We start from the raw sequence: 21,364 nt of genomic DNA, 5'->3' as shown, positions 1-21,364 counted from the left end.
AATATTAAATCCATTCTGCAGTTTTTCATTTTTTAGCGTAAACACATCGCAAGGATTATATTAAACCTATTGTGATTTTTATAACTCTAGAATTTTTTCCATATATGTTATGAATTTAGACCAATTGTTGATAAACCTTGAACCTTTTTGCTGTCTAATGTTCTGCGTCATTTTTGCCAGATCCATATACTCAAATAATTTAATCTGCCAATCTTTAACGGTCGGGGTATTTGGGGTTTTCCAATTTTGTGCTAACAGAATCCTGGCAGCTACAGTTGCATATTGAAACATTATATAATCTTCTTTCTTAATCTCCTCTCCGATCATTCCCAGAAGGAAGGCTTTGGGCTTTTTGACAAAGGTGTATTTAAGTATTTTCTTTAGTTCGTTGTAGATAGAATCCCAAAAATTTTTAACTTCTGCACATTTCCACCACATGTGGTAGAAGCTTCCCTCTTTAGATTTACACTTCCAACACCTTTTGTCGCCAGTCTTATACATTTTTTGCAATTTCACAGGGGTGATGTACCAATGATACATCATCTTTTCCATATTTTCTCTGAGGGCAGTACAGGCTGTAAATTTCATTCCTTTAGTCCACAACTTCATCCATTTTTCAAAATCCAAATTATATCCAATGTCTATTGCCCATTTTACCATAACCTCCTTAACCTCTTCGTTAACCTCCTTAACCTCTTCGAGACGCTCCTTCAAGTATACAGTGGTACCTCTGGATACGAATGGGATCCGTTCCAGAGCCCTGTTCGCATCCTGAAGCGAACGCAATCCGCGTCTGCACGTGCGCGGGTTGCGATTCGCCGCGTCTGCACATGTGCGTGACGTCATTATGAGTGTCTGCACATGCACAGGCAGCGAAACCCAGAAGTAACCCATTCCGTTAGTTCCAGGTCACCGTGGAGCGTAACCCAAAAACACTCAACCTGAAGAAACTTCAATCTGAGGTATGACTGTACTGGGCCGAGGCCGTTTAGGGCTTTAAAGGTCAGCATCAACACTTTGAATTGTGCTCAGAAATGTACTGGGAAACAATGTAGATCCTTTAGGGCAGAGGTCAGCAAACTTGTTCAGCAGGGGTCCACTGTCCCTTGTGGGGGGCCGGACTATATTTTTTTTCTGCGGGGAGGGGGGAGAGAATGAATTCCTGTGCCCCACAAATAACCCAGAGATGCATTTTAAATAAAAGGACATGTAAAAACATGCTGATTCCCGGACCATCTGCAGGCCGGATTTAGAAGGTTATTGGGCCGGATCTGCCCCCCCCCCCGGGCCTTAGTTTGCCTACCCATGCTTTAGGGCCAGTGTTATATGGTCCCAGCAGCTGCTCCCAGTCACCTGTCTATCTGCTGCATTCTGGATTAGTTGTCGTTTCCAAGTCCCCTTCAAGGGTAGCCCCAGGTAGAGCGCCTTGCAGTAGTCCAAGTGGGAGATAACCAGAGCATAGACGACCGTGGTGAGACAGTGCGTGGGCAGGTAGGGTCTCAGCCGGTGTACCAAATGGAGCTGGTAGACAGCTGCCCTGGACGCAGAATTAACCTGAGCCTCCATGGACAGCCATGAGTCCAAAATGACCCCCAGGCTGCCTACCCAGTGGCGTAGCGTGGGGGGTGCAGGGGGGGCCAGCCGCACCAGGCGCAACATCTGGGGGTTAGGGTTAGGGGGCGCAAATTCACAGGTTAGGGGGCGCAAATCCACGGGTTAGGGGGCACAAATTACTTGCCTTGCCCCGGGTGCTGACAACCCACGCTACGCCACTGTGCCTACCTGCTGAACTTTGATGTAGGGGAGCCACACACAGCCCAAGCGTGGGAGGCAAAGTGTGGCTGGCAACCTGGGCGCACTTGCCCACGTGCCAGGACTGGGGCCGTCAGGAACATAATCCCGGCTTTGTAGAACAACCTGCCAATTTGTCATGCGGAATTGATGACAAAACCAACGAGGGGCGTGTGGGAAAGGCTCTATTTCACAACCGGACTGGTTTGGTTGGGTGCCTTTGTTTCCCTCCTCTGGGTGTTTCTGCAAGGGATTTGTTAATGGATGGTTTTTGATGGGAGAGAGGTGTGATCCCTCAGGTTACAGAGCGGGCACTGTACAGGTTCCAGTCCTGCCTTGTGCAGAGAGGTAAATAATTCAGAATGGCTTGCAGTGAGCTGCTCACCCTCTGACACAGATCTGTGGACCTCCAAATGTTACTGGACAACTCCCGTCATCTTCCCTTACTTTTGCTTCTGCCAGCTGATGGGAGTTGGCAGTCCAACTTCATCTGGAAGACCAAACATGATGTTCCCCATTCTGGGATTAGACTATCACTTGCCTGGGCCACACCGGGGTCACCCCATGTCTGCCTCCCTCATTCCATCCCTGCTCACCGTAAGTCTGGGATACTCTGCCGCCTTTGCCCCTGGGATGGGGGATGGGGGCATCTGGCTGCGGCCCCTCAGAATTTTGCACCATGCCCCTGAAATACACTTACATTCAGTGCTTTTTTCTGGGGGATACAGGACGCGTACCCCTAAACATTTTTTGAATCTAACGGGAGAAGAAACTAAAAGGGCTGTTAATGGCTGCAAGGATGAAGTTGGTGGCTGTGTTTCTTGGGGGGGGGGAGTGTGTAATGTCCCACCCTATTCTGATCATCTAGGGGAGCCAAAGACACACACCCCCGCCTCACCCGCGAACCCCATTCCCAGCGCAGCGTTGCTTGTGTTGGGCATTTGCGGAGCTTGCTGTGCGCTCTGGGGTATCTGCGAGCGCAAGATCAAACAAGGGCTCCTATTATGGGGGGCGTGCACAGATTTTTGTGTTGTGTGTATGTTAGGGGTGCCATGGAATGGAGCTTGTCACCAGCGATAAAAAGAAGGGGAGAGGTTGCCGTGAGCAGGGGAACAGGCTGTTTGCTTGGCGTGGGTTACTGGCAAGGAGATGATTCAGCTCTCCAAAGAGCGTTTTCCTTTTTTGTGCGTGCGTGTGTAAGCGCGTGTCTTTGTTTTGGATTGCAGCCATCCCCTAGTCTGATTCCTCGGAAGTAAGTCTCAGCAGTCAAAATGAGAGTACCCCTAAACATATTTTTTTAAGAAAAAAAGCACTGCATACCTTAGTACATAAACAATCTGAATTTGTACAGCAGAACAATCCTTGACTCTTAATGTCCCCAAATATTTCCTCTGCAGAAGTTACTGTCTTGGAGAAACCTCTCCCAATGGTTCTTTTCACTTACAAATCCTTCAACTCCTGTCAATTTTTGCATTGAGAGAAAAAGGATGATAGAAAGGTACTTTGCACATGCTCTGCAGCACATTGTTATTATGTGGAAGCCCCATCTCTTAATCCTAGGGATTTATGTGTGTTTGTGTATGGACTCTGGTTACTCAGTACTGAAAGGCGCTCTGCACATACTCTGCAGCATGCCTTTGTTATTCGGAAGCCCAGTCTCTTAATCCTAGGTAGGGTGTGTGCACTGGTGTGCAGACCCCAATTACTCAGCATTGAGAGAAAGGCACTTTGCACGTGCTCTGCAGCACACCTAAATCATTTGCTTATTCCAGGACTGTTGGCGCTGCTGAGACATCCAGGAACGTCCTCCTGCCTCATATGGGCTACGGTGCTCAGACCAGTAAACATCTCCCATCCGGGCAGCAAAGAAAATGGCCCAGGACACCTTCCTCCGGAACTGCAAAGTAGCAGGGGGTTAGACTAGATGACCGTTGGATCCTTTTCCCACTCTGCAGTTCTATGGTCCTAACTCAGTTCTGTTTTCAGGGGCTGGAAGTGGTGAGCTGGCAACCTCTAGTGGAGCCAGCACCAAACTGCAAGTGGTTTCGCCAATCTGGGGAGAAGGATGTCTCCATCTCATAGCTGTCAACGGTCCCTTATTTGGCGGGAAAGTCCCTTATCCCAGCGTCGTGTCCCACTGCTGTCCCTTATTGATGATGTCCCTTAAATTTCCTGGGTTTCAAAGGAAGCAGCTCCTCTCCCTCCCTGCCTGCTGGCCAGGGAGGAGGGAGGCTCCAACTGTGTTGCTTGGCTGCGTTGCTCACCCAATAAGGAGTCTAAGAACGACTGGGGGGTGGAGCTTGCATGCCTTGTGCTGATAAAATCGGCCACATTGCCTGGGGACTCGCCTTTGCTCAGCGCTTCCCAGCGGAGAGATGACGGTGGTTTTCCTTGCTGCATCCCCTTTGCCGGGTTGCTGTGCTGTGGGAACCACCGCTTGAGGCTTCGTTTGGCTGCTGGCTGGGCTTTCTGCCTTTGGCTTGGAGGGGCTCAGAAGTTGAACAAACCTGTGCTTGGAAAATCCCTTATTTTGGCTGCTGATCCCTTATTTTTGAGGCTGCTGGTCCCTTATTTTCAAATCTGTAAGTTGACAGCTATGCTCCATCTGTGACCTACAAGTATAGGTTTAAAGGAAAGCAGAGCGAAAATATTGATGTTTGACTCACCTTTATACTCCAGGCGTGAGCCCAGAATTCTACCTGCCCAGGTGCACATACTGCAGGCAGGGCCAGCTTCCTGTTTCCATGATAAACAAGTCTGGTTCAGGCCACGGGTTCATCTAACTCAGTACAGTATTGTCAACTCTGACTGGCAGCAATGGCTCTCCAGGGTTTCAGGCAGGGGACAACTCCAGTCCTTGGAGGCTGAAGCTAGGACCTTCTGCATGCCAAGCAGGGGCTCTGCCACTGAGTTACAGTCCCTCACCTAAAAATAACTTAAGAGTCTAGTCCTCATAGTTCTTGAACTGTGCATGCAATGCTGGTTCTTTAACCACTCAGCTAGGTTCCTCCCTTAAGACATCAGAGCACAGAAAGCTGGTTTATAGTGAATCAGACCATGGGTCCATCTAGCCCAGAATTGTCTACACTGACCGGCAGCAAAGGCTCTCTAGGGTTTCAAGCAAGGGACAATTCGCAGCCCACCTGGAAATGCCACTAGGGATTGAACCTGGGACCTTCTGTAAGCTGAGCATCTGCTCTAGCACTGAGCTGGGGTCCTTTTTTGTTAAAAATGAAGCAAGATTCTAGTCCTTGTTCTGGATAAAGGGCTGATTTGAGGAGGAACGTGTTATGTACTAAAGTTCTCACCCTGGGCCAGCAGGGGGATACTGTAGATAGTTATGCAAATGAAGGATCGAAAGTGGCGTTCAGTGATTGGATAGTTTGTATGCAAATGAAGGATCAAAAGTGACATTCAGTGATTGGATAGTTTTAGAAAGTTGTTACAGTAACAAGGTACTGGAGCTCTATATAAGCAGGCTGACTGAGCCCTTCAGCTCAGTTCAGTTCTGGCCTCAGAATAAAGAAGAGCTATTTGAAGAATCGCTGTGTCGTCTGATATGTTCGCCCACAACTTAACAGAAAGGAGAAAGCTGCCCTATACCTGGTCACACCCTGGGGCCGTCTCGCTCAATATTTTCCACACTGACTGGCAGCAGGTCTCCAGGGCTTTTGGACAGATGGTCTCTCCCAGCCCTCCCAGATTCTGAGGACTGAACTTGGGGCATTCTGCATGCATGGAGCTACAGCTTTTCTCTTAAAACAGAGCAAGATTCTAGTCCTCATGGTTCTGAATTAAGGGCTGATTTAAATATACCTTATATGGAAATCAGACCTTTGAAAAAAAATCATTGCCTGCATCTTTCAGAAGCCATATGGTCAGTTAACATGGATGCAAGTCCTCATTTTCTTGTTTTGACTTTAGAAACACACCTTCTTCACTTTAGCAGATTGGGGCTTATTTCCTTTGTTTTAGTTTTTTACGCAACATTTGACATTGTTCAATTTACTTTCAATATAATCATTTTTTACATTTTGACTCCCCAACCTTATGTCTGTGACGTTCCTGTTGTATTCCTTTATCTGCTGCCATAACTGCCATTTATTTTCTGTTGTAATTATAACAATCATTTATTTATTCTCCTTCCCTTGCCCATTATTCAAGTCCTGCTTGCAATTTCATTTGGCTATATAGTTTTTTCTCAGAGAGTCCGAAAAGAGCCTCCACTCTTCGACAAAGTTCTTGTCCTTTTGATCTCTTATTCTTGCTGTCAGCTTCGCCATCTCTGCAAAGTCCATTAATTTTAAGATCCATACTTCTTTCGTTGGGACATCTTTTTTCCACTTCTGCACATATAGGATTCTGGCTGCAGCAGTAGCATACTTAAACAACTTAACCATCTCTTTTGGAATCTCTGCCCCTATAATCCTTTAGACATCTTGGGAGCAGTCATTTTAAATATCTTCTTTAATTCATTATGTGCAAAATGGGGCTTATTTCCAAGTAAACGTGTTGTAATAAATGGAAATCTGTCCTTATTCCCTTATGGGGGACACAAGAGCCCTTATAGATTCCTTTGTAATTTTTTAAAAAAATAATATTTATTGAAGTTTCAAAAAAATTACAAAAATAGAAAAAGAAAAACAGAAAATACAAAATACAGAAAAATAAAAACAATTAAAAACAAGTCAATCTTTCCATGTCTTATCTTTCATTTGCTTGTTTCCTTGACCTCCTCACACCTCCCTTTTTTGTATTCTAGTTCAATTAGTTATTTCAGCAAATCCTTTCCATCTTTGTTTCTATCTTAATAATTTATCTTAACTTACTGTAACTGTAACTTACATTCTGACCTGTTGACAATCCATTTTTACTTAATCCTTTATAACATTACTGCTAAAACCACATAACTTCATTCCAGCATCCTTCTAACATTCCTTAATTTTACAATGTTTCTGTAGATAGTCTTTAAATTTCTTCCAGTCTTCTTCTACCGACTCTTCTCCCTGGTCTCGGATTCTGCCAGTCATTTCCTATAGATTCCTTTGTAGGTTCTCCATCGGTCGGAGGAAAAAAACAGAGGCCAACCAGAGAATATTGAGATGCAAAGCAGCTAGTAAGCCTGATCTTTATTGAACTGCTGCAACAGGGTGCTCCCCTCACAGGCAGGAGAAGGAGGAGGAACCCAGAACCAAGGTGTGTCCGCCCTTATATAGACATTTTAAATTGCCCACCTTGGAGTCCAAGACCACCACCCCAGATACATCATACCTACATCACAGAAAGGGCGGGCTAAAGCAGAAATCTGAGTGGGTTGTTTACCTCCTGTCTGGCAAGTCACCTGTTGATGTTTACTGGATTGATACCCTGGGGAGCCTGGCCAGTCTTTTGTAATGATAAGTACTTAAGTACTTAGTTCCTGAGCCCAAGTCACAGGCTCACCCTATTCATACACAGACATACCCTTAAGACAGGATTTGTGAAGGAAAAGACAATGGGGAGGCTCTTCCATTTGACCTTGCAGAGAAAACACCTGGCCAGCCTGGCAGTCAAAATGGCTCCATGGCTGCTCTCCTGTGCAGCTTCTGACATGTGGCCTATAGATCTATGTACGTGTTTGCTTGGTACATTTATGAACCTTTATTATATACATAAGACCTTTATTTATTTATTTCAGTGTTTAATCTCACAGCCACCCTGCTCTGCTCCTGCAGCCGTGACGGTGCAATGATGTGAGTGAGTTTCAGCTGCAAAACTGCACATGCTCAGAGGTCTGTACTATAAATCCCCACAGAGGGAGCCATCTATGGAATAATAAGCCATATGACCCTTTTCAGGACAAAAGATTTGTGAGCCCTGCCAGAGGCGTTGACAGGCAGTAAGGTGCTGAGGTGCTTGTTCTATTTTAAGGTTCTTCACTGAGCATCAATGCTATTCCATTTATTTATTTAGAAAAACCTGGATCCATTTCCAAGAGAGCTCAAGGGGCCTCCAAAATTCCGCACCCACCCTCAGAACTTTCCCTTGGGTTTGCAGTGCTCTGGCTTTTATGAAAACACATAGTGCAACGTTTCAAAGTTTAGAAATCACAAAGTGTTGTGGGTAGGTAGGAATCAGGGCGTGGTCTCAGCCTCTTGCTGCGAAAAGGGAAGTAAGTTGTTAGCCCTTCAGGTGTAAGCAGAAGGCAGATCTGTAAGTGAAGATAAACAGAAAAAAAATATAAAAATGAAATACAGTAAAACGAGGCTTCCATAAAAGTAAGATTTTAAAGATTCTATTATCTGTATTAGGGCAATGACTTTATTGGATCAGCCGAAATTTCATGAAATGCTGTGCAAGCTTTCGAATTCTTCAGAACTCTTCATCAGGTTAGAACAGGGGTCAGCAAACTTACCGCACCTCGGGCCGGTGTCTCCAGCACTGATCGCGTGGAGTGCCAGAGGGCGGGGGAGCGCATGCCCATACACGTGCACACACACTATTTCCGGTGCACTTCCGGGTTGGAGGAGCACTGGAAATAGCTTGTGCGCATGTGCACGGGCCTCCTCCGACCTGGATGTGCACCGGAAACAACGCTTGCACATGTGCACACTTGCGCATGCGCACAAGCTATTTACAGTGCTCCTCCGACCCGGAAGTGGGCAGCCGCACTGAACAGTGCTGGTAAGAGCAAGCAGCGGCAGCGGCGGTTGCCATGGGCCAGATAAACGAGTCCCTCGGGCCTTATCCGGCCCACGGACCTTAGTTTGAGGATCCCTGGTTTAGAAGGTAAACAGAGCAGTTGCAGGAGAGGAGAGGAGGTTTCTAGCACAAGAGGACAGAAATTCCCATCCACTGCATGTAGCTAAACAAAAGCCACCAGACAATCAACACCATATGAAGGACCTACCTGTCTAGGGTCCTTCACATACATGTATTGTTTGAGGCTTCCCCTGAAGAATGCTGGGAACTATAGTTTGTTAAGGGTCTCTTAGCAACTCTCAGCACCTTTAGCAAACTATAGTTCCCAGAATTATTTGGGGGAAGCCCAAAGTGGTAGATAAGAGTGTTTTAAAAGTATGGTGCAGATGTGACCAGTGTATCACTTAAATATTCCTGCATTGCAGGGGATTTGACAAGATGACCCTCATGGTCCCTTCCAACTCTACAATACTATGATTTCTAAGAAAGATTTCTTTTTTAAGGGAATCCAAAGGCCATATTGTGCAGGAAATCCACGGGGAGTCTGCATCCGAAACATAGTTTTAGTCCTAAACTTCAGGACAATGACCCAAAAGACCCAGAAACCCATCCATTGATGTAGCTGCAACTCACTAAGGAAAACACACTCTGCATATGCCCAGAGGCAACCAGCTTTTAAATAGATCCATATGTACTGGGTTTGCATCAGGGTGTTCTAAGCAGCTGTCAGAGTGAAACCCGCCTCAGATAATCAAGCCCTGCCCTAAAAACTTTGCAACCTACCCACAGCTGTGCTGGGGCCACCCAGGGACTCTGACTTCTGGAAGCCCAAATGCGTTCCCATTGCAAGTGTCCCTAGGAGCCCTTGTCCCCATGAGCTCTTCAGAGGAACAGCCAATGTCCCTATAAATTCTGGTGCTTGATCCTCCAAATCCCAGCAGGAGGTAACCTGAGTCCTTTTTGGCACCCTCGAAAACCCCACAATGGAGCACTTAGAAGAGATAAACAGTCTTGTTTGTTTCAACCCACGAGAATCTGCACTTTGCAAAAAGAAAACAAGCCTTTCTGAATGCTGCTTTGTACATCTTGAAACAAACAAGCTTTCTGTGGGAATGTTCAGGGCGGCAGGAGAGGATATATTGTTTATTAATATCCTTCCTAACTTGCGCTGGCGAGTTTCTTTGCTTAGCAGAGTTTAAATTCCCCTTTTACATGCACAGCAGATAGCTGGTTGCAGGCTCGTGTGAGCTTCTCACTATTGTACGATTCAGTCTGTGTCAGACTGAATTGTATGTTCCTGGTAAGTTCCCTTGAATCTCTCTTAAAAGAATAAAGACCCCACAATCTTATTCAAAGTCAATAAAGGTTTACTTACATCAGTTCACAGTTGAATCCCTGAAAGCAGACTTAGTCACAAATATGTACATGTGGATCTACCCCATATGGGGGGATAATCCCAGTGCTCCTGCTAGCTGAGAGCTAACAGAGCAGTCCTAGCTAAGAAGCTGGTCAAACGAAGAAGGAAGTGAAGAAGAAGGAGAGGGTGGCAGCATGCCTTGTCCTTTTGTTACCTGGACAGGTTAGGCCACGCCTACCTTCAATCACATGCAAAAGGAAGGATGCTCCAGCCAGGAGGAACAGGAAGTTTCAACTGGCTGGACCAAACATTCCCTCGCATGTCTTCTCTAGCATTTCAAGGAATGTTGTACTTGACTGCTCTTAGTGGATTACATCCAGGGCTGTCTTAAGCATATCCGGCGCCGTGGTTCAAAGATGCCTCCGGCGCCCCCCGTTTCCCAGAGTTGCTCTCCTCCCGCGGAAGCTTGGGAAGCAAGCTGCACTCCCGCCAGCCATATAGTTGGCGGGGCGCAGCTTCCATCCTAAGCCTCTGCAGGGATTGCTCTCCTTCCACTGAGGCTTGGGAGGCAAACTGCATGCCTGCCAGCCATATGGTTGACGGGGCACAGCCGGCGGGCGTGCAGGGAAAGGGGAGGCTGCCGACAAAGCCGCACAGCTCCCCCACTCGCTGGGGTGCCCCTGAGAGGCCAGCGCCCTGGCGCAACGCGCCAGTATAAGACCAATAGGAAAGACAGCTCTGATTACATCTCACACTTTCTTGACATTTCCTTGTCAATGATTTCTTCATCGCCTTTCCAACAACCGGCTCAAGGCAATGCACACAACAGATGGTTAAAAACAGTTAAGGTACCTATAATTGTAGAGTTGAAAAGGACGCCCAAGCATCTAGTCCAGGGGTCTTCAACCCGCGGCTCCGGAGCCGCATGTGGCTCTTTTACACCTTTGCCGCGGCTCCGGGGCGGATACTAGCGAGGGGAGGATGCGCATTGTGCGCCCCGACACTCCCCACTGTGGCGGGCGCTGTACTGGCTGTGACGTCGCATGGGGGCAGTGCGTGCGTTAGTCACGCACCGTCCCGACGTCACCTTCCCGCCGGCCCACTACATTGTAAGGGGCATGTACGCTGGTCACTGCATTGAAAGAGGGCATGTACGCTGGTCACTGTTTTGAAGGGGAGTGAAGAACACACACACACAAAAAGGTAACTTGTTAATTTAACGTTTATTTCTATGAGGAGGAGTAATTCTGAGGGGTCAAACAAAGAAATAATAATAAAAAGTGACAAAAAAGTTATTTTTATAATGACGAGTTTTGCGGCTCCCAGTTTTTTTTTCTTTGGAAACGGGTCCAAATGGCTCTTTTTGTCTTAAAGGTTGCAGACCCCTGATCTAGTCCAACCCCTTGCAGTGCAGGAATCACAGCTACAGAATTCCTAACAGATGGTCATCCAGCTTCTGTTTAGAAACCTCCGATGAAGGAAAGTCCACCACCTTCTGAGGTGGTTAAAAGCATAAAAACAGCAAATGCATTTAAACTGAAGCTAAAACTGTACAAATTTGCAATGGGTGGGCACTCCAGGAGTGTACCCCAAATTTCCCCAAATTGCAGAGAAGGACTGTCCACTGGGGGTAGCTATTTCCCAGAGGAGTTTGTCTTCTCTCAAGAGCCCAAATCAACTTCCAAACAATTGTGGTTACTGCAATGCACTCTGTGTGGGGCTTCCGTTGAAGATAGCCAGGGAACTACACCTGGAGAATGTGGTTCCCTGGCTGTTGGGGGGGGGCGGGGGGCGGCAGGGTTGGATAGTGAAATGGAATCACCCAACACAGATCTCGAAGGCGCTGCAACTGGACCCAATTCAGGATTGGAAAGGTTGCAGCATTTGGGATTTTTTTGAGCCTAGGGAAAAGGCGAATAAGAGACAGCATGACAGAAGTTTATAAAATTATTCCTGGCATGGAGAAAGTGGGTAGATAATAGGTTTTCTCCCTCTCTCATACCACTAGAACTGGTGGGAAATTTGGAGAAAAAAATCTGCCCCACATCAGAGGAAGCTGCTGAGCTCAGTTTACCCGCTAGCCTGATTCCCATTCTTGTTACCCAGCAAATCTCCACAGACAGAGTTGTGGGGCGGGAACTGGATGGTAGAGGGGCTGGGGCAAAAGATTTCTATTCAGGGCAGCTGTCAATTTAGCACAATTAATGGTGACATTTGTGGCTTGCCAGTGGAGACACTCACTGCACCAGAATGTTGACAAGGTGGATGAATACCCAGCTGAGTGGTGGCATGTGCTATTCTCCCCCAGATCCCCTGGCACCAGCTCTGAATTTTTCTCCTGCAATCCACCCTGTCACCCACTCCACTTGCAAAGGCCCACCCTCAGTTGCGTATCTTAATTAAAGCATATCTGGCCACAGCGACCTTAAAAGACTCTAGGTGGGCTCCCTCCTTTTTTTTATTGAATTTTTCAGCTGACTGGTCTCGCCTCTTCCCCCAGCCACCCACTTCATTTAGTTGTGATGCTTGCATTGTGGGGAGTTGGACGGGGCGACCCTGTTATAGGAATTTACAACAACCCTATGATTTGGTTTCATTTTAGTTAGGAGAAAAGAAGCATTGCTGCCTCCGGCCGTGGAGGAAGAGCATATCCACATCAATGTTGTTGTTTAGTCATTTAGTGACCCCATGGACCAGAGCACGCCAGGCACTCCTGTCTTCCACTGCCTCCCGCAGTTTGGTCTAACTCATGCTGGTAGCTTCGAGAACACTGTCCAACCATCTTGTTCTCTGTTGTCCCCTTCTCCTTGTGCCCTCCATCTTTCCCAACATCAGGGTCTTTTCCAGGGAGTCTTGTCTTCTCATGAGGTGGCCAAAGTATTGGAGCCTCAGCTTCAGGATCTGTCCTTCCAGGGACCACTCAGGGCTGATTTCCTTCAGAATGGATAGGTTTGATCTTCTTGCAGTCCATGGGACTCTCAAGAGTCTCCTCCAGCACCATAATTCAAAAGCATCAATTCTTTGGCGACCAGCCTTCTTTATGTTCCAGCTCTCACTTCCATACATCACTACTGGGAAAACCATAGCTTTCACTATACGGACCTTTGTTGGCAAGGTGATGTCTCTGCTTTTTAAGATGCTGTCTAGGTTTGTCATTGCTTTTCTCCCAAGAAGCAGGCGTCTTTTAATTTTGTGGCTGCTGTCACCATCTGCAGTGATCATGGAGCCCAAAAAATTAAAATCTCTCAGTGCCTCCATTTCTTCCCCTTCTATTTGCCAGGAGGTGATGGGCCCAGTGGCCATGATCTTCGTTTTTTTGATGTTGAGCTTCAGACCATATTTTGCACTCTCCTCTTTCACCCTCATTAAAAGGTTCTTTAACCTTTCACCCTCATTAAAAGGTTCCTCTTTCACCCTCATTAAAAGGTTCTCTTTCACCCTCATTAAAAGGTTCTCACTTTCTGCCATCAAGGTTGTGTCATCTGCATATCTGAGGTTGTTGATATTTTTTCCGGCAATCTTAATTCCAGCTCCAACCCAGCCTTTCGCATGATGAATTAGCCACTATCAATAGCTCCTCCATGAATCTGTCTAATGAAACCATCAAAGTCAATGGCCTTCACTGCCCTCCTGCAGGAGCGAATCCCATTCAGCTCTCCACTGCCTAAAGATGGACTTCCTTTTAGCGGTCCTGAATCTCCCAGGATTCCATCTGCAGGAAACAGCCCTCCTCTTTGCTGAGCATCCCAAGGAGCTTGGCAGTCCAAGGTAGACTTCTTCTGAACTTGGAGGCTCTACTTCTCTGCGATGTCAAATAGCCAGGGACGGGCCTGCAGAAGACCCTCTTGGCCAAGCATCTTGCCATCTACAGGGGCCAGCAAAATGCACATCTTTGCCCAAGTATGAATTCATCCCTTGACATCTATTTTTTAAAAATTGTCTACATCTTACCCAGAAGCACAGTTTGATTTCTTACTTACATTCATTTTTTTGACTTAAGCAGTAAATACCAGCAATGCTTTAAGGCCTAAGTAACTTTTCTTTGGAACTCTTGATCCATTCCGAACTATATTATACTATACTTGGGGTTGGACTTTATGACCATTGGGTGCCCCTCCTACAATTCTGTGATTCCTTATCTGTGCATGCCTGGAAAGAATATAAAAACAGGGTTCTCTAGGATAGGGAGCAATAAAGCAGGCAGTCTGTTTACACAACAAATGTTAAAGAAATAATAAAATGTCACAGTCAGCATACTTAATAGTGCAAAGATTTTTGGGACAAAAATGAAACTATTTCTCTGTTATGCCTGACAAATAAACCTCTCCCCCCTGCATGGATTTGTTCACCTCCCCCACCTTCTTAAAAACAAACTATGGTCTTTCGGTTCCTGCTACTTAAAGCTTTTCCTATGTTTAAATCATGTTGCAAAACCCTGCGGCACATTTTTATTTTTTTTTAGGACGCAGCGGTATATAAATGCTTTTGCAACTAGAGAAATGCGCTCTGCACCTGCTCAGAGGCACGGTGGGAGAGCTAAGCCCCAGGTGACCTCTAGGCGGCGCTACGCCGGGCGCTTCTCTGTCTCCGCAAACAACTTAACACCCCCCAACCCGTCCCCGACTTTGCTAAAAATACAGTTCCGTCTCTTTAATGGAGAGCAGGGCGATTTGCGCTCTCTCTCTCTTTTCAAATGGCTTTGATTGACAGCCTCCTCCCCCCCCCCGCACCGAGGGGCGGGGCCGGGCTTAGGCAGGCAGCGGCCGGCGGGCGGCGGGACTCAGTGGCCACCTGTGGGACCAACCGAGGCGGCTCCTCCCGGCGCGATGGGGCGCGATCGGACGCTTCGGCTGCAGTTCGGGAACCGAATCGAGGTGGTTTGCGTGGTGGGCACTCGCCTGTGCACCGACGTCTATGGGTGAGGCCGCCTATACTTCCATCTCCCCCCCCCCAAAAAAAGTTTTGCATCTTCAGAAGGACCAGAAGGACCCAGCACGACTTTCCAGGGGACTCTCCTGCGCGCGCCCTAAGTCTTAGGTCCTTTGGATCTCTCCTTCCCAAATAGCCCCACCCCAAAAAAATTGCATCCTCCGAAGGGGACCCCCGCCGCTGCATAAAAGCACCCCCCGAAAAGCACCTTTCTTTTCGATTCCCATCCTCTATTTAGCCCAGCGTCTGCTGCCACCCCCCCCAGCAAGAAATCCTTTTCAAAGCAACCCCTTCCTATATTGACACCCCCAACCCTCTGTTGGTTTTGCTGCGGGACCCTCACCATTACCCACCCCGCCCCCATGCTGGCACCTGCCTATCCTCACCCATATTCCTTTAGTTCTGGCGATGCCCCCCACTTTCTAATCCCCCCTCCCAGCAAAATGTCTCTCCACCATCTTCTTAGGTGCAAGCAGCCTCCTTTAGCATCACCTGTTATTGCCAGATACCGGTGCTCCGATTTTCATTTCCCCATATTTGGGAGCCGCACCCCACCCCCTGCTGCCGATATTTCCAGAGTTTGGAGGAACCCCCTGCTCACTGGCAGAGCAACTGCCTTGCATGCAGAAGGTCCCAGGTAGGGATGGGAGAGGCGCCCTACACGAAATTCTTGGAGAGCTCAGTACAGATATATGTTTCAAAGGTGGTGGTTTGCCACTGGAACCCCCTTCCGATATGCTGCATTTAAAACCTCGACCCCCACCTTCCCCTAAGGCATGGGTAGGCAAACTAAGGCCCGGGGGTCGGATCCGGTCCAATCGCCTTCTAAATCCAGCCCGTCGACGGTCCAGGAATCAGCGTGTTTTTACATTAGTAGAATGTACCCTTTTATGTAAAATGCTTCTCTGGGTTATTTGTGGGGCCTGTCTCGTGTTTTCACATGAGTAGAATGTGTGCTTTTACTTACAATGCATCTCTGGGGTATTTGTGGGGCATAGGGATTCGTTCATTCCCCCCCCCCCAATATATAGTCTGGCCCCCGACAAGGTTTGAGGGACAGTGGACCAGCCTCCTGCTGAAAAAGTTTGCTGACCCCTGCCTTAAGGCCTCTTGGAAACCTTTCAGAATTATTTGCTGAGGTGTAGTGGTATGAAAAGTCTGTCTTTGGTTGGTTGGTGAAGGTTTGGAAAGTTCTGGCTATACAGAGCTATTTTTCCCTTGCAGCTTCGAAGCTGTGCTTAGGAATACCTGCAGCTCCTTTAAGTGACTTGGCTCATTGATGAAACACTAACATGAATGGGAGCCCCATGGGGTGTCTGTAGGAGAGCCAAAAGCAAGTGTTGGGCTAGGACCTGGGCGTCGAGTTCAAATCCAGCCCAGCCATGTGAAGCTTACCTTGTGACCTCGAAGGCCACCCACTGTCTCTCAGCCTAGCCTACCTCACAAGGTTGCTGTGAGGATTAAGAACAGGGAGGGGAAAACCTTGAGGAAAGGTGGGCTGTACATGCAATGATAAATTTAAGTGAATAACGGAGCATGCCTTGCTCACACCTGATGCCTTGTATATTCAGCTGTTAGCCAGCTAAGTGTTACTCAGAACAGGCCCATTGGAGCTGAGTTAGCCATGTCCATTGACTTCAATTGGTCTGCTCTTTGAGCAGGAATGGAACTTGTTACAGCCTATGGTTTTTGATAGCCACCTTCATGTTTGGTGTGACGCAGCATCCTGTGTTAACCTGCAGTTCTGCTGATTCCTCCACCGGCGGCTCATTGGGGAGATCCCCCTGCTGTATTTTTCCACGGAAGAGTGATCTCTCCTGAAAAACTGGAGCCTGCTTTGCCTTGGACTCTTAGCTGTGGTTCTCAGCATCAGGGCACCTTCTATACTAGGATGGGGCTCTGATTCCCCCCCCCCTCCTCATGGAAAAGGGGGTTATTGATGAATACTATACCCGATGGTTTTGCTCTGTCCTCCACATTCAGACGCAGCCATGCTTCTGAATCCCAGTTACTGGAAACGGCAGGAGGAGAGAGTTGCTATTGTGTTTGAATCCTGCTTGTGAGTTTGGGCCACAGGATACTGGTCTAGATGGGCCACTGGCCTCATCCAACAGGCTCCTCTTACTTACATCTTTTCCCCATTATCCACTTTCCTTTACTCCTGCCCTGTGGCAAAACTTCTCCTGTGGTCAGCTCAGCCACCCCAAGCAGCTGTTTGAGGTCAACCTGGGAATCCTTTTCCCGAGCATGGGAGTGTTGAGATTAGATCTCAATCCTTCAAATTCCTGCTCAAGTAAGGGGTTTCTTGGTGTCGTGAGTGGGTGCCAGAGATGGAGAGAGTGACCTGTCATCTCTGTCTCTGATGAGGGAGGGCTGTCAAGAGCCCTGTCTTCAGCACAGAGGTTTCAATGACAAATATATATACAGGATATATATATCTAAAACCCTTTAGACTTTCCAGACTCCAGCATGCTTTTCATGTCTTTGAACCGCCTGGAAATGACAAGCCCGTTGGTGCCAGGTGTATGAGGGTCTGTGGTGAGAGAGCAACACTCTGCATATGCTCAGGGGTGCGCCTCCTTTAGGGTGTAAGGTTGTACATTTCAGGAGCAGAACAGAGCCTTGGGCTTGGTTCCGCTGTTAAATTCTAACATGCAAAGGAGCACAATCCTGTGCATGTTTTCCTCCTGAGTAAATCCCACTGTGTTCAGCGGGGTGTACTCCCAGCACAGGATTCATCCAGTGACACTCTTTAGTTCAGATTTCAGAGCTCTTTTACCTGCAATGGCAAACATTGTTTGTGTGCCATTGTGAGAGGTGACACTTTAGCTGAGATTCCTGCATTGTAGGGGTTGGATTAGATGACCTTTGAGTTCTCTTCCAACTCTACAATCCTATGATTCTATGAATGTTGTTAGACTAAAACTCCCACGATCCCTGACGGTTGACTGGGCTGGCTGCTGGGAGTTGAAATCTAGAAATAATACCCAAAGGGTCATCACTTGCTTTCAATGCTCTTGGCTACCTCCATCACTGCTCTGCCGTTTTCTAACGTAACGATGGGGAACCTGTGGCCCTCCACCTCCCATCCTCTGACCATTAACCAAACTGGTTGCTGAGGCTTATCAGAGATAAAGGTAAAGGGACCCCTGACCATTAGGTCCAGTCGTGACCAACTCTGGGATTGCGGTTCTCATCTCGCTTTATTGGCCGAGGGAGCCAGTGTACAGCTTTTGGGTCATGTGGCCAGCATGACTAAGCCGCTTCTGATGAACCAGAGCAGTGCACAGAAACGCCATCCACCTTCCTGCCAGAGCGGTACCTATTTATCTACTTGCACTTTGACATGCTTTCGAACTGCTAGGTTGGCAGGAGCAGGAACTGAGCAACGGGAGCTCACCCCGTCGCGGGGATTCGAACTGCGGACCTTCTGATAGGCAAGTCCTAGGCTCTGTGGTTTAACCCACAGCGCCACCAGCATTGTCTGCAGGGCCATCGAGTCCCCATTTGCCTTCACTGCCTCTGGCTACCTCCATCGCCAATCTGCCTTTCCAAAGGCAGAGGTGGGCAACTTTAATGTCTCATCATCCCTGGTTACTGTTGGCCAGACTGGCTGCTGGGAACTGGGGTCCAATAGCACCTGAAGGGCGTTGGGTTCCCCATCCGCAAACTAGACCCTCACTTGCCTTTACTGCCCCTAGTTACCACCATCCTTGTCATCATCCCTGACTATAGACTAGGCTGGCTGGTGCTGGCAGGAGTTGGGAGTCTAGCAACACCTTGAAAACCACAAGCTCCCCATCCCTGAACTAAGCCCTCGCTGGTCTTCACTGCCCCTAGCTACCTCCATCACCACTTTGCCTTCTAATGCAAGGATGGGCAACCTGCAGTCCTAGGACTTCAAAGCATTTAACATTCAGTGGCTCTAGAAAAGCGTTTTGCACAAGCTCAGATTACCATTTTACATCTAAGTGGGGAACTTCAGGTGCATTTTGCACCTGGCTGTCGGCCACTTGCAACCAAGCCAGGATGGCGCCTGACATCTCCACCATCTGGAGGTGCATGCCTGGGGATGCTTGGATCTTGACTGTTTTCTCACACTAATGCTCTGTCCTGTAGAATTCTATCTGTTGTTCTACTTTATCTGTGCAGTCAGAATGAATTTCAGGAACCAAAATGCTTTTTCTGTGCAGCTGGAGCAGGAGCAGTGAACGGCATTATAGTTAACTGTTGTCACTTGTCTTCACTTCCCCCACTCCACTGCCCTGCTCACAGTTGTGAAGAGTATTCCTACGTTATGAATGGTCCGTGTCACCATTAAGAAAAAGAGGTTGGAACTGGCTAATATATATGTGGACTGTCCCTGGATCAGGTGACTTTTCTTTTTTAAATTCTCAAAGTTCTTAACTAGCCAGATGTTTAACTGAGAATCAATCACAGTCAGTCCATCGTTTGAAAAATAGGAGCCATCTTGCCCCAAACTTGCAACTAGACATTCCATTTTGGCTACTGCAACCTTGGTTTAAGGCGCCATTTGGTGCCTAGCTTACCGTATATATCTAAGTTTCTAAGACTGGGGAAGAGACATCGGGGCACAAGGTTGCCTTGAAATCTATGCTCTGTAACCTCTCATCCCAAATCCTAGATGTTGAAGCTGGTAGTCTGGTTGTTTGGTGGCTAAGAATAGTGGGCAGTTTGCACATGTTCAGAGGTCTGTTTTGTTAGCTGTTTGTTTCGAGGTCCCGTCCCTTGCTTTGAAAACTGGCTCTGGGGGCTGAGCTGTATTGAGATGCCCCTTTACCCATTGCCTGTCTGTATTTTTAAACGGTCATCCATCCAGAGAGAACCCAGTAATCCTTTGTAAGCCTCCCCTGTCACTGCAAATGCTTGTTTGCAGCTGATTGTCCATTGTCCTGCTTGCTGAATGAGGCGTTTATGCCAGGCTTTCTGCCAGGGGCATTTGCAGATGGCACCGTCACCCTTTGTGTGATCTCTGTGTGTGTTTTAAGCAGTGGAGTTGCCAAGTCAGTTATGCTATGGAAAGTGGAATCCAGAGGGCTTTAAAGAATGCTTGTTTCTGCAGGATAATTTTTCTCCCTTTCCGATACTAAAAACACCAGACTTCTGTGGTTAATCTTTATTACGTTTTGCTGGCCGGGTGCATGGTCATAGCTCAGGGACAGGACATCTGCCTTGCATGCAGAAGGTTCCAGGTTCAATCCTTGGCATCTCCAGGCACATCTTGAGAGAGACCCCCCCCCCCCGAGTCTGAAACCCTGGAGCACCACTGCCTGCCAGAGAAGACAGTGCTGGGCTAGATGGACCAACAGTCTGACTCACTGAAAAGTAGCTTCTTAGTTAGCCCTGCGTTCAGAACCATGGGGACTGGAATCTTGCTCAATTTTATGGCAAGGGTTGCAGCTCAGTGTGCCCAGCTTCAATCCCCTCTGACAGCATTTCCAGCATTTTTAAAATTGCATTTTATATGTGTTTGTGCACTGAGTGCAAATCATAAAGGATCTGCTTTGATTGCATAGGTCAGATCGAAGGTCGTGCAAAGAGCATCTTGGTGCCCGTTTGGGAATGTAGTTGAATGAATGCAAATCCTTTTTTAAAAAATACTCCGATTTCTTTTGTTTATGTGTTATAAATTGGGGAAGATTCTGGGTGGCATCTGAAATTTCTTTCTTTCTTTCTTTTTTTGGCTTTTCAGAGAGCAGGGCTAGGATGTCAACTGCCCAGAGCTTTTGGGGCATGTCGACAGGACGTCAGTCCTGGGTGTAACCAAGGAGGAAGCTGTGTGCTGCAAGCAGCGGGTTCCAACTGCCCTGGGGTTTCTCATTATCAGCTTCAATCTGCTGTGTCAACTGCTGCAGCTGCCCCTCTCCTCCCGTCAAGGAGTTGCAGTGGGCTGTTGCTGGCACTCGGGTCCCTTGCTAATGCAGAATCCAGCTGCCGCTGTCAGGGGCCTAGTTGACGCAGCATTTAAAAATAGATGTGGGAAGCTTAGGGGTGTTATGCAATGGCTCCCAAAAGGGTGAAGTGGGTGGGTCAGCCAAAGATCCAAAAGAGGAAAGGGTTCAAGTTACTTCCCCTCACCTTGAAGCCGCACTACAAAAGCAAACCTGAGGCTGGGGTGTGTAGAAATCAGGACGCTTAACACTGATAATCGCATTCTTCGGAGATCGTATTTTCTTAAACCTGTGTCGTCTGGCGGTTCACGTTCAACACAGCTTGTCCTGATTTGTAGGTCCTTGCTTTGAGGGTCGCAGCTCAGGTTTGGCAGGGCCCAGGAAGAGTTGAAATCTCAAATCTTGCAAGGAGAGGCTGTCTATCAGACAAGGAATGTGTCCCTCAAAGTAATCCAAAGGAGAACTGGGGGAGTGGGGGAGAGAGAGAGAGAAACACAATAAGTAACTGGCATATTATTGGAATCATATAATTGTAGAGTTGGAAGGGACCGCAGGTATGATAAGAAATTCAATATTACCGTATTGGCCCGAATATAAGCCTGACTTTCCCCCCAAATTCCAACTGTGAAAAGTTAAAGTGCGGCTTATATTCATGACCTTACGGTATGCAGCCAGGAGTGTGGGGCGCCGGCAA

At 47.6% G+C, this 21,364-nt stretch overlaps 1 protein-coding gene across 2 annotated transcripts in view; it reads left to right on the top strand.

Moving 5' to 3' along the window:
- The window catches only part of LOC307221988 (protein-arginine deiminase type-2-like), a 78,101-nt gene that overhangs the window by 7,702 nt on the left and 49,035 nt on the right, over positions 1 to 21,364 (top strand). Inside the window, exon 1 of one of the 2 annotated variants that reach the window (XM_079986962.1) lies at positions 14,592 to 14,747. The exons of the other annotated variant lie outside the window; for it this stretch is intronic. Within the exon in view, the coding sequence (XP_079843088.1) occupies positions 14,656 to 14,747 (92 nt within the window). The 5' untranslated portion in view covers positions 14,592 to 14,655. Of the gene's footprint in view, positions 1 to 14,591; positions 14,748 to 21,364 lie in introns of those variants that run through there. 2 annotated transcript variants of the gene reach the window in all.

This window comes from Podarcis cretensis (assembly GCF_951804945.1).
Source record: "Podarcis cretensis genome assembly, chromosome: 8".
Taxonomy (NCBI): Eukaryota; Metazoa; Chordata; class Lepidosauria; order Squamata; family Lacertidae; genus Podarcis; species Podarcis cretensis.
The sequence above is the reverse complement of the archived record's forward strand: the minus strand, read 5'-3'. Positions and strand labels throughout refer to the sequence as shown.